At 36.8% G+C, this 13734-nt stretch overlaps 1 protein-coding gene across 1 annotated transcript in view; it reads right to left on the bottom strand.

Moving 5' to 3' along the window:
- Window positions 1-13734, bottom strand: part of SHC3 (SHC adaptor protein 3) — a 52264-nt gene that overhangs the window by 24643 nt on the left and 13887 nt on the right. Inside the window, exon 2 of the mRNA XM_059492876.1 lies at window positions 11514-11584. Coding sequence (XP_059348859.1) covers window positions 11514-11584 — 71 coding nt within the window. The remainder of the gene's footprint in view (window positions 1-11513; window positions 11585-13734) is intronic.

Below are 13734 nucleotides of genomic sequence, written 5' to 3'. Positions count from 1 at the left end.
TGAAACAATATTTTATTTCAGTTTTTTAACATTGCTTCATTCTTCCCATCACACTCAGGCTGACTGAAAGAAATGCATGTCCAACATGGATTTGAATCTTTACCCTTTCATAGAAGAGTAACTCTACATCACAAAAGCTCTTGAAATCATACACTCCAAACAAATCTTACAGTTCCTTCCAGTATCCAGCAATTTATAATCTGAATGGTTAATCTGTCAGTGTTTAGAATTTGCTCCTGTACACACACAGGCCTTCCCTCTGACCACTAGGTACAAGACTTTAATAGGCTCGTCCCACTGCAAGACAGAATGGTTTCACAGAAGCAAGCAAAGGTGATTCCCAACCTTGTTTAACTATTTCTTATATGTATTGAGACTAACAGCAGATTATATTTAGAGCCAAAACCATACAAATAACAAATATTTTAAGCAAAAACCCCCAAAACTCAAAAGCAAACCAACCAACCAACCAAACCAGAAAACAAAAGGATGGGAAACAATGAACTACAAGATAAAGAACAGCCAAAATAATCAAAACCTTGAAACATCCTCTAGATAAAGGCATAATTGATATTAACTTTATGCCATGTGCTGTCTATACCAACTCTGCACAGGATCAACAAGTGGGTCAGGAGAACAATGCCATACACATATATCAGCATTCAACTTGTAATGGCTTAGCAAACATGACAGATTATATCAGGTGGCAATCAGTAACTGATCTATAGTCATGCCTTGTGTGCTTTTAGCTTGGACCCAGTTTGAAGTTGGAATCACCTGGAAGAATCACATTTTATTGGTTTGGGGAGATGGGTGGTTGGGGGAATGGAACACACCTTAAAGCAGGTTTACAGTCCTGCCATTCTGAAGAAGTGTGAGATTTATAGTGAGAGATGGTTAAAAAATCTTTCAAGCACACTATCTTTTCTTCAGGTCTAGAGGAGAGGTGGTTTATTCAGTAACTTGTTCTATGCCTTTTTTTCCTCCACCTACATCTGTTTATCTAATAAAATTGCCTCCCACTAGAAACCTTGCCTTGCATATGTACTCAGACCATTATAGCTACAATACACCATTTCATGGTTCAGCACCTGTATTTAGCTCCCACCTTCATCACATTTTTTTACTCCAAACAAGTGTTTTAGTTAAAGTAATGACTAGATTTTCTTACAGGGCAAGTAAAAAGCAGTTGGTTTAAAAGAACATGTCTGATGCATCTTGGAAACAAAGCACAGCAACCATCAGACAGTGATCACCATAATACTGAGACAAGGATAACTCCTGAAAATGTAACCCGGGAAAAGTAAATATACACCTCTCAAAAGAAAAATTCACTAAAAATGCTTTTCTTTTACTCATGAAAAACAAGCAGACATCATCTTTTGCAGAGTCATCCTCACTGGCTACTGAGCTAAAACTTGTGGTTTCCCATCTCTCTCTTCTGCTGAAGCAAATCCTTTGGAGGTAATAGAATGGGAAGTTCAGGCCAGTGGCAGTCTCCAGCCCACTTCAGCCTTTCAGATCTGTGCCTCTTGCTTCACCAGGTGTGTCTTAGTTTCCCAGGCATTTTGACTGCAAGCTGCTCTCACAGAGAGATCACCAACACTTGTCACCTCTTTGTCTATTCCAGTGGTTCAGCTGGTACATTGAGATACCTTGTAGGTTTTGCCTCTCACAGAAAGGACTTGGATTTCTGAGATATGTACTTGAGGGATTAGTTATTAAATTAGTCTATCATTTCCTTTCTCTTCCTATTTGCCCACATCATCTTCTCTTTGTAGTGGCAGCACAGAACTTAGAGAAAGACAAGGGGATTTTCAGGCCACTGCACCCAACAAAAAAATGTGTGCAATTTTGTTTTTCTTCTAGGACAGGGTAGGGTATTGTAGCAGTACCTCTCCTGCCAGCTCCTGGTAACCAGACATTAATTGTGTTACTCAATAGATTCATCTGATTCAAGGATCTTGTTCATCAAGACTGCCACTTGAGATAGGAATGGAAATAACTAGGTGAAAAAGCTGAAACCCAAGGCGAGGCTTCACAAGGCAGCCTTGACTACTCCTTGCATGCCCTATCTTGGCAGAGCAGAGAAGGCTTTAAAAAAACCTCTAATAAACAAAGAAAACCAACCAACCAACCAACCAACCAACCAACCAACCAACCAACCAACCAAAAAACCCCCCATAAACAAAAAAAAACCCAACCGGGCTACACATCCTCTCACTCCATAAAAAAAGCACAATTCAGTTTCCTGCTATCTGTCTTCCTTTTGGTAAAATATCTTGGTTTTACAGAACTCAGTGTTCCCAAAGGCTATGGGAAGACTGGGAGTCTTTGGGTTTTGAACCTCTGTGAATACTAAATCTATTCAAGCAACTGCAGGCTTCAAGTTAACAATGCTTTTAGTGAAAATGCTGGGAACTTCAGAAAACATATTCATAGAGCAATTCTGTGTAATCAAGGTCAGAGCGTCCTGGCAGCAACTCTTTGCATGCCTGCAACAGAAGGCACAGTACTTTTCCTGTGTGGGAGTAAAGGAGTCTAAAAGCAGTATTTGAAGAAAATAAGAAGAATAAGGACGACTAAACATCTGTCACTGCACTAAATATGCATTTTATCCAAGGGTCATCAAGACACTTACAGGAATCCAGCACCTTTTCTATGATAAGAGGCTGAGAGAATTGGGATTCCTCAGCCTTGAGAAGTGAAGGCTTTAGGGTGAACTAACAGCTGTCTTCCAGCAGCTGAAGGGAGCCTACAAGAAAGGTGAAGAGAGACTTTCTACAAGAGCATTTAGTGACAAGACGATGGGAATGGCTTCAAACTGAAAAGGTAGGTTGAGACAAGATATTAGGAGGAAATTCTCCACTGTGAAGAATGTGATGCACTGGAACAGGTTTTCCAGAGAAACTGTGGGTGCCCCAGCCCTGGAAGTGTTTAGGACCAGGTTGCATGGGACTGCGAGCAACCTGGTCCAGTGACAGGTATCCCTGCCTATGCCAGGGGATTGGAACTGAATGGTCTTTACAGTCCCCTCCAACCCAAACCATTCTATGATTCTGTGACAGTTCTCCAACCAGGTAGCCAGATTGCCTAGTGGTGTTGAAAGGATGGCCTGAAGACTTCTTTTCAGCTTGCACTGCTAGGAAGGACGGGGTAGATGTAACCATTTTTTTTTAGCAAATCAAATTTGGAAATGCCTCGGCAGCACAAACACCTGACAGACAAATCAAGCCCAGGAACAGGTATTGCCACCAGGCTGAGCATGCCATCACCTGACTTGTGCATGGAAACCCTTGCCTAAGGAAGGCAAAACCAAAAGTTCTGTATAAATCTGCATATATATCTGGTTAGATATTGCACAGTTTGGGAAAGCTGGATGTGATTACATTTGTTTCCTTTCTAATAGGAAAATTATTTGACATAGACAGATATCACACCTTTCTAAGCCACATCCTGCTTCATTAGCTAGGCTCAGATAAAAATCAGTGTAGATTTATGCTGATCTCTTGTAAAATTAGTTATTGTGCTGTCTGCAGTAAGGACCACATGCTGAGTTCCAAATCTGCCCAAGAGTATTTTCTGCTTTGCAGATGGTCATACGGTGGAGTCATTTTCTTGGCACAAAACATGTTGCGTATTTTGAATATAATTTCAGCATTCAAGTGCATTCAGTAAAAAATCACCGATATTAATTTTCTGAGATTGACCTATACTGCTTTAAAGTGGCTTGACATCTGAGAAAGAGGACATTTTACATTGCCATTTAGTTCCATTAATAAGGCTAATGCCCTGGTATCGTTCATAGCTTTAGTGATATTTTATTCTGTTATAAAAAGTGGTCCACTCAGGAAGTTCAAATGTGTTCCTCTATGAAACATCATCACATGAAAATACTCTCCATTTTTTGTTTGCGCTGTTCCTGTTCTTAATTAATGTTATTTAATTGATTAAACCCCAGAATTCTGGAACTCAAATTTCAAGGAAATTACATACACATAGAAAAAACACAGATTTTCTCAGCATATTTGAAAAAAGTAAAACCATCTCAAATAATGAGATGAGAAAATGTGATTACATTTTAGTATGAAATGTTTTGTTTCAAAATATTTAAAACCTACTAATACTCTATTTTAAAGATATTCTAGTGTCTTGTAATTCCCAAGTTTACTTCTCCCCACCTCAAAAGTTTAGGACTTCACAGGTTGAAAAACAGACAGCAAAAGACTGACTTTTTAAATGGAAGAACTGTTCAGAAGGTTCACAGTTATTTCTTAACAGTACTAAGTTCCTGTCAATTTTAATCATTACCAAATACTGTACCAGTATTTGCTGAGGAAAAACAAAGTCTGTAGTAAATTTTAAAATAACTTGCTCCTGAAAAATAATAATAATTAAAAAAGAAACAGAGACCAAAAATACATTTTTAGAAGTCTGTTTAATAATTGAAATACTTTTTGTTCATTTGCAAAACAGGCAAAATGAGCATGCGCTGTCTGAAGTAGCACAGGGGACATTGACAACCTCCAAAGACTAAACCAGTGTTTGACAGCAGATTGACCATGTCTGGAGGATGCAAGGCTGAAGAAGTAGCTAAGGAGAATGAATCAACAGTATGGAAAGAAAGGGGAGGCTAACTGTGGCGAAGATGCCCCTACTGCCACGCATCCAGAGTGCCATGCAGCAGCACCCCTGAGGGGAAATCCCCATAGAAACTGGAGCAGAGACCAAACGATGCCATTTGTTACCATCCTGACCAAAGTGAAGCCTGTCTTCATGGAAAACCTGGAAGAAAACTTTTGTGGAATAAGGTAACATCAAGCAGATGTATTGTGCAAGCTGGTGCCACTTGTAGAGCATGGAGACGACTCTTCTTTTTCTTTTTGTCAGCTACCCATTCTGTTTCTTCACATGGAGTTTTCTCACATGTAGAAAATCTAAAAGCAGAAAATGAAAGGAAGCTGGCCAACTTAATTGTTGCTTTACTGAATAAATTTATACACTCAGGTGGTTGGCTTTGAATACCACATGTCATTAGATACGTAGTATCAATCTATCTAATGATAGTTACTCTTATACTCCTGCATTTTCAGTGTGAGACTTCCATTAATCTCCTAAGAGAAACCAATGCAGTTTGAAGGACTCTTTTGATTTCACTGGCAAATAAACTCTTTTTCTATTGGTATGCTCAGTGCTCTGTTCTCAGTATTTACAGATGACCTAACTTTTTAAGGAATATTTGACTCAACTTCTTTAAAATTTATACCTTCTTCCATAACATGCAAGTAAGTTTCAGAAAACCCAGTCTCATTCATCAGGAACATAGAAATCTACCTGATCTTGATGATTTCTTCTAACACAACAGTTCTGAACAGTGGTCTTATTTAAGAAATGTAGAGTGAAACTTGTTTATCCTACTGGCACACCTTAACTATATCTCTTAACTCTTCATGCCTACAGAGCTTTGATGAACATAAAGTAAGGGTACATGAAACCTTGGTTTTGAATGTACAGCTACAAAACCTTCCTTATAGACAGCCCTCTAACTGTCAAGAATATAGTCAATGACACCAAAAGCATCTAAAAAAAGGTACTTTAAGGTACTTAAAGATACTCAGTCCCTTAGCATCTTTTATGGCCTTCAGGATTTTTTCCACTCAGCCTGGTCTCTAGCTACTTATCATAGTCCTGGTCAGAGAAATAGAGAGAGAAATTAAAATTGTTTTCTGTTGCTTAATCAGGATCATAGTAATCTCCAAACTGGGCTAAGCCTCAGTTCATTTACTAAAGTATTTTCTCTCAAAGAGTAGATATTAGCAGGTATTTCAAAGGCAGACACAGGAAACTTCACAGAAGTAGAGCGAAAAAATTTAGTCTAACAATATTTTTCTCTAATGCCTGACTTCATGTCCAAAGCAGGACTTTGGAGAAGTATCTTACAAAAGCTCTGTGTAAGACAGATGACACTTTATAAATATCTGGGCTGTGTTTGCCAAAAAGGACTGTTCAGTGTTGATGAACTGTCTGGTGTGACTGGACATATCATGTGAACAACAGACAAATTCCTCATGCCACCAATTATTTGTGTAATCAAGCTGCCAGGTGCTGTTAGCAGAACTTGAGAGTGTTTTGGTTTCCAGATTTCTGTCAGTTGTCAACTTTGTACTGTAATTTGCATTTAAAATGTGTTAAGACCACTCTGCTTCAGGTCATGCTTCTGCAGACCCATGTGGAGTCACCATCTTTCTGAAAATTCAGGATACAGTGATATGTGTAACTGCTTCCCTGACTATTTGGATTCCAACTTTCTACCTTCCCCATCCTCCAAGAGCCTCTTTGCTTTCTTAAAAAGGCACATGGACTGGGAGAGCTCAGTTAATTGCTCTCATTCTGGCTTTGCATTACCATGTATTAGTAAAATTATACCAAATATTAGGTAACAATTTCCAAATACTACCACATTGAAAAGGAAAGATTCCAGTCTTAGGCATACAAAAATATATTCTACCACATGTCTGTGCTAATAACAACTTAACTAGCAATTGTAAATTATTCTCAATCTATCAGGCACTATAGCTGTCATTGTCCCACTCAGAGGTATGCTGTATGAATTATAAGGATGTCTCCATCCACTTTTGAGACTCCTGCTTCCTGGTGAACCAAGCAGCAAGCCAGCACCTCATGCTTCCCACAGCTTTGACTCCCAAGTAGCTCTGCCCATCTCTTCCTGTAACTGCAAATGGTCTGTGTGTCCTGCCATCTCCTAATACCACCCACAGACAGAGCTCTTGTGGAAGAAGGCAGAGATAAAACACACTCACCTTTAAGCATGACCGCATGTTAAGGAAGACACTGAATGCAGAATTCAGTGCAGATAACAGATTACCTATCAGCCTTCAAGAATCACAGGAGACACATTCTTGCTTTTCAATGTCTTCCACCCTTTCTTTCAGTGATGCTTGCTGACAATTTCTGAAAACAACACAGATCCAGGTGAAACACTACATCAACTAAACTGTTTCATATTGTTTAGCATTGGACTCAAATACAACTCTAACATTTGGATTTCTACCATCTCTTCTCCAGGGATATTGGCATAAATGGAGAAGAATTGGCATAATTTTATGAATAAAGTTCAAGCCTCAAATTTGGAGAGGAATATTTTTCAAGCTGTTCATCCCAACAGAGTTAATGTAGTTACTGAGATCAGAGTTTGGATTTAGGTCCACTGCTGATATGAGGTATTTCCGTCCTCTGACCTACTGCTATTAAAACAACATGCAATGTAATATTTTACTTAGCATGGGGAGGTGTGACTTCATGATGCTGCATGTCATAAATGGATTTTGTTTAATTAAATGCTAGTGAACATGCATCCTTGTAGTTCAGACTCAAATGTACAACAAACAGTGCATGCAACATCTAATTCAAACCAGTGCATAAGTCACTCATGCACACAACACAAAAGTGAGGACACATTATTCTACTATAGCTTTAACAATAAGCAAACAAACATATTACATGAACTGCAAACACTGCACATATTGCAAAAGAATTTTACCTGATTGGTAAGATTTTTTTTTTACAAAAAGCCTGAAGGCATAAAGAGCCTGGCCACAGAAGCTTAAGAGTGGGCCCTTTCTATGACGATGATGGTGGGTTTCAGATGAACTTTAACCACTTGCCACCCGTGGTTAGCTCAGTAGTCTTGTCTGCTGTTCCTCCACTACGTTGAAAATTAAATGCTTTTGTCTTGCTGCCCAAGAAAGTCATCTTGACTTCACATGCGTTACAAGAATTATCACTGGGTAATCAAAGACGCAACACGTGAATTCAGCTGGCTTTCATTTATCATTATGTGTAATGACTGACCGTTGTCTGGCGCATCCTCTTATTTGCTCAAAGATTCACATGACGTTACATTCATTAAAGGAAATAATAAATACAATACAACTGATTAATACTACTCTGGTTCTTCTATTTCCCCTGTAAAGAATGAATCTTGAGACTTGAGAATATATGTAATGATAAAGGCAAGAAGTTGTTAGAAATTTTACATAACTGCTCATTTTTCCTTCAACTCAAAATTAGGGCAGTAAGGTGCCACCAAAGTTATTAAGATCTGATGAATAGTATGCCAAGTGATGTGTTTGCTCACTGCTCTCACATGAAGATAAATGTATTGCTGCAAGTTTTAACATTATATTGTACAAAAAATGAAAAGACAAAACTAATACTAGTTACAGGATAGGATAGGTAAGACAGCATTAGATGGCACAAGTCAATATTTTACAGGACTGTAATAAGGAAGGAAAGGCTGCTGACCAAAGTATTTACTCTGGGGCTTTGATGCAGTTCGTGAAATTGAAGCCAAAGTTCTTCATTTGTCAGATACGTCCATGCATGCACACTGATGTATATACTTTCCTAATGCATTATAACAGCTGTGATTTCAAAGCCATTCCAATTATCTACACAACCTTTTCACACGAATTTCTTACCTCTAATTCACCAGATAAGTGGAAATCTCAGTCCAATTTTTAAGTAATTTCTAAGTGCTCACTCAACAATTTAGGTGCCATTTACAAGCACTAATTCATTTAATCACAGGGTTGTCTGTGACTGGGACTAACAGTTTGTCTCAAATAACACCAGGAGTTTTCAAGCAGAGCAGGAGACTACATGTCTTACCCTCCCATTACTGGGCCCCACAATATTTTTCTTCTAAGAACTGATGCTGCTTATTTAACTTTTGGGGTTTTACTCATCCTCAAAGCTGACAGAGACATAAAGTGACAAATGCAATAACTTGAAGGCAGAAAACCAGCAAATTTAGGATTCCTAATAACTAACTTCCTGTGTTTAAGCTCTGCAACATGGAGAAAAACTAAGGTTAACAAAGGAGGCAGGGACAGGCATGTGATGCAGTGCTAGAAAGGGAGTAAGTGCTTTCTATGTGTCAAACATGATGCCTACTTATTAGGAAGAAATGCATCCAGGCTTTCACAATGAATCAAGTAACTTGATAAATTTTTTCTACTTTATTTAATACTGCATAATGCCAGAAGTCATATCAGTCAAGACAGATCACTTTCTTCTATAACCGGTTTTGAAAGGTCTCGAAAAAATAACAGATCCAACAGGTGTGATACATGCAGTAGGATCAATTTATAAAGTTGTGGGTCAGAAAGGGACCGCAGCTGCTGTGACATCTGTTTCTCTGGAGAGAGGAAATAGCACAGAGGGGTTTACACAGAGAAGCTTTTACTTCAGCTATGGACCCTGGCTCCTTGGCTGATGCAGTCACAGCTAACACTACAGACCTAAGCCTTGGCCACACCACCATACCTAAAAATATATGTATGATGTAGTAGACATAAATGTAACTTTCAGGTGCTTTTATTTTATTTGCAATCAAAGGGCTGCACAGACGATTTGGTGCCAGGTGCCTTCTTAAGAGGGAGTTGGTGCCTGTAATATCAGAACATCAGTCTTATTAATTCAGTACATACCTTGAAGCCTATGTTATGTTTCTTAAAACACACCAGAAAATTAACTAGCATGTGTTAATTCTGGCAATTCCTTAATATTTTCTTCATAAAAAAGAGGCTTTTATGTGAAATGCTACACAGCAAAGCATGTGAGCACTGAAAACACAGGACATGATGAGGAGATTTCTAGAGCCAGATGAATTAGAGAAATGCAGATTAAAATCCTAGGTCCCGACTCGAAAGCCTAAAAATTTTAGATCAGGAACTACATTACAAAAATGATGGGATTTCATTGTTCAATGATAAATAGAAAACCATAAATGCAAAATAAAAAGTGAGCCAGAAAGATATGGCTTCCTGCTTGAAAAAAAAATATTCTAGATATAATTAGAGGAAGGTGAAATAACAAAATTATTTCATGTAGTGATATATGCTATAACTTCAACAGAAAAAAATAAAATTCCAAGTTTGTTTCACAGTAGAAGCCAATAAACTTTTTTATTGGAGGAACTACAAGGCAAAGATATTTTGTTTACACAGACCATATTGCTTCAGATCACCAAATATGCTTATGTATTCATGTCAGAGTAGTGCCTTTAAGCTAGAAAGTAAGAAAAGTACAACACTATTACAATGAAGGCATACAGTGAAGGAAACTACAGAAAAATTAAGATTAATTCACTTCCAGATATAGAAAACAAGCCAAATAATTATCACAACTGTTTCACAAGCCAGTATCACTGAATTTCCAAGTGGTAAACATAAATGTACCACCTGCACTAGAACTACAAGTCTGCTTAGATATGAAATAATTTTCAAAGGTCACTGCTGAAATACATCAGAAACATACATGATACATTTTTAAAAGTACAGCAGTAAAATTTCATTGTTTGAAAAACAGGATTATGTCATTTACCTGTCCTTTGGCTTCTATGCCTCTCATCAGTGCAGTATCTTGACAAATTAATGGTTAACTTTTTGTGAGGACTTACATGACCCAATTCAAAGCTGCTGTATGCAGGTGTAACTCAAAGTCAATGCATATAGACCATATGATTAGCATCCAAGCCTAAAAACAAGTTATTTTTCTCATTTAATAAAAGAAATATTTAGCTGTTTATGGTATGATATATAACAGATTTATTTATTGTCAACTGTAAGATGCCTCAAAGGGTGGAAATACAAGCACTGTATCCAGCCATATCACTTTATAGGTGTTTCTTTGAAAAGGATTTCTTTTATAATTTCAATTCCAGAATTTGAAAAAGTGGTCTCCAGTTACTAGAAGTCATCAATGCTACATTCCTCTGAAATCAATGACTCAGCTTTTCAAATGAAAATGCCTGCAAAACACCATTCCTGTAGTTCTCAGAAAATATTCTTCATAGGAAAAAAAATCATGGGCATTTTTACTTCTATAGTCTTGTACTTATATACTGCTCTTACAAAAATACCATGACACATTTAGAGGAACTGTCATAAGAACCTAATACAAGCTTATTGTTTCTTACATGCAGTCTGAAAAAGAAATTATTCTTTTTTTTTTTTTTTTTGTCCCTGGTATTATTGTGGTGATATATTTTTCTTTATATTCTGTGTGCAGATAGTTTATAATCTGAAAACTTTTCATAAGAAATTACTATAAAACCCATAAACATGGGCTCCAAACCAGCTCCCTAGATTAATCTTGAGATCATAGATTTTAAGCATATTCTAATTCTCACTGGCGTAAATGCCATTAAATTGGTACCCAGATAAGTGCCTTACTTGGAATAATGAACAGGCAAAAATTTTCTAAAGTAGCTCCTGGCATACCAAAAATCCACAGAGAAAATAGCTTTTAAGTCCTGCTGAAACTGTATTAATACCTTATAAGGGATTTACATGTAAAAGCAAAATTTAAAAGTGGACTTATGGTATCCAAAAATCCTTTACCATGTGTTTTGCTATCTTTCTGACCTTTTCACTCTGGGGACACAATTCAGATTTTACTTTAAAAAACATAGTTGTACGAAATCTTACCTTGCAACCTGCATTCTAGTATTGAAGTCAAGAGATCTCATTGACCGTAAGACTTCTATACAGCCCAAGTACTGTAAGGAAAAAGAAACAGTTGGAAAATGTATTATAATTAGGCTTGAGTTCTGGGAAAAAGTGCAACTCACCATTAAAAGGCAATGTGCAATTTTTATTTTTCCATTTGATTTATCCTATGCCTAAAGTAGGTTGTTGTGATTATGCTGTTCTATGTCACAGATTTGTTCCATAAACATTTTGTTTTATTTAAGTGTCACATTTCATTCAACATGTAGTTTTGTGTTTAACCTGGTCACTGTAATACACACAATTTATTATGTGTTGTTGTGCTTTTTTTTGTCTTCTTCTATCTTAATCAGTCCGCTTTAGGTACAATCAAAGTAAAAAATAATGTTATTGAGAAAGGAAGTGTGGTAAAGGACGTATATCTGGTATTGGTTAATAGGACAAAGTTATTTAAAAGGGAGAGAACTAAGTCTCATTAGAACAAAAAAGGCAACTTATAACAGGGAAAGCTGAAAAGAACACCAGCAACCAAATTTCTTAATAAACACTTCAGGGATAGATGTGATTTAGTATTTTCATTTATTATAGTAGTAAAAAGGTGGAAAATGCTAATACAATATACTAATAACCCATGCTGGGAAATGGCTTTAACAGGGTCATTCAAGAAAGGAATGACATGAAGGTCAGCTAATATTAAGACAACATCAGACTTTTGACCAAGATTTCTGCCCTGCATCTCTGTGGAAAAAAGGGAGTACCGTTATGAAAGATGTTAAAATTCAACAGCATCTATCACTAGGAGTGAGAAAAAACTTGGGTGAATCTTCTAGATTTGCTTCCAAAAGTGGGCATAACTTGCATATGCTAAAGTCTACTGGAGCTAAAGCTCTTGTCAGATACTTGGATGATGCCTTTGCAGAAACTGCCTCATGACAGGCATAACCCATGTATCTTTGCATGAAGGTTAAGTACTTAGCCATACACTGGACTTCTGAAAGTCTGGGGAATTGTGGAGGAGTCTTTACATCATGAGCCTGATAAGGATGATCATGATGCTATTGTAGCATTGTGTTTTTATATCAGCTCTTATACCAGTTTTTCTACCTTCACAGCATAATACAATCTATTTGGGATGAATCTGGTGCAGAAATCAAGTGAGGCCACAATTTTTCCTGTTTGGGAATTTTATTTTTCAGAATAGATAATCTTTTAAATAGAGAATGACAGGATCAGTAACTGTAATATGTAGAATTTCAGTTAAGATTTTCCATACAAACATGTATGACATAAAATGTTTACAGGCTGAAGGAATACCTGGTTTGTTTTCACATATCCACTATTACTTAATTTACTTTTATCAAATGCTATCAAATCATCACAACATTGAATAAAATTAGCTAGAACATCAACTGGCTCTTATACATTAAATTGTTTCAACTGGCATTATTATAGCACACAGTTTCTGAGAAGGGTTATCTCAAGATCCATTTCCTAGAATATTTTAGAAATCTCCAAATCTATGTTTCTTTGAAAAATTGTCTCATCTAAAGAGATCCTGGAACATGGAGCTTTCAAGCTTAAGATCATACTCTCAAATGGTCATCCATCAGTGCAAAATTAGACAATCCTTGTATCTTACTACAAATAAATGACTTTTTTTACATATACTTCTGCCTGAGTACTTAAAACAAATACAACTACATTTTCATGCTCTGATGAAGGAAGTTAAGCCATTAAGTCTATTTTTAATTATCTCAGAGGGTGATTTCATTTTCTTGGAGATTAAATTCTTTAGCAGCACTTGAGATAATCAGCTGGAATAATTTAACTTATGCCAATAAACAGCAATGATCAATATTTTCCTGTTTTCTTTCTGTGACATTTTGTTTTAGTCCAGGATGCTTTAATAGATTAATTTTGCCCCATTATTTATTTCATATGAGATGCTTTTGTAATTAAATATGCTATAAATGGAATGACTATTCAAAGGTATCACTGCGATGTTTTGTTAAAGAAAGTTCATTATTTCATCAACCTGTTAGTTTAGACCTCTGAATAATAAAACACTCTTGGATTGCACTTGTTCCTTCACTTACCTATATTTGCCTGAAGTCTTTTAAACAAAGTAATTGCACAATTTGAGAACCAGGTCCAGCATTTTGGAAGCAAACTCTGGAAGGTATTTTGACAAGTACATGCA

The sequence above is a fragment of the Ammospiza nelsoni genome, chromosome Z, assembly GCF_027579445.1.
Source record: "Ammospiza nelsoni isolate bAmmNel1 chromosome Z, bAmmNel1.pri, whole genome shotgun sequence".
NCBI lineage: Eukaryota > Metazoa > Chordata > Aves > Passeriformes > Passerellidae > Ammospiza > Ammospiza nelsoni.
The sequence above is the reverse complement of the archived record's forward strand: the minus strand, read 5'-3'. Positions and strand labels throughout refer to the sequence as shown.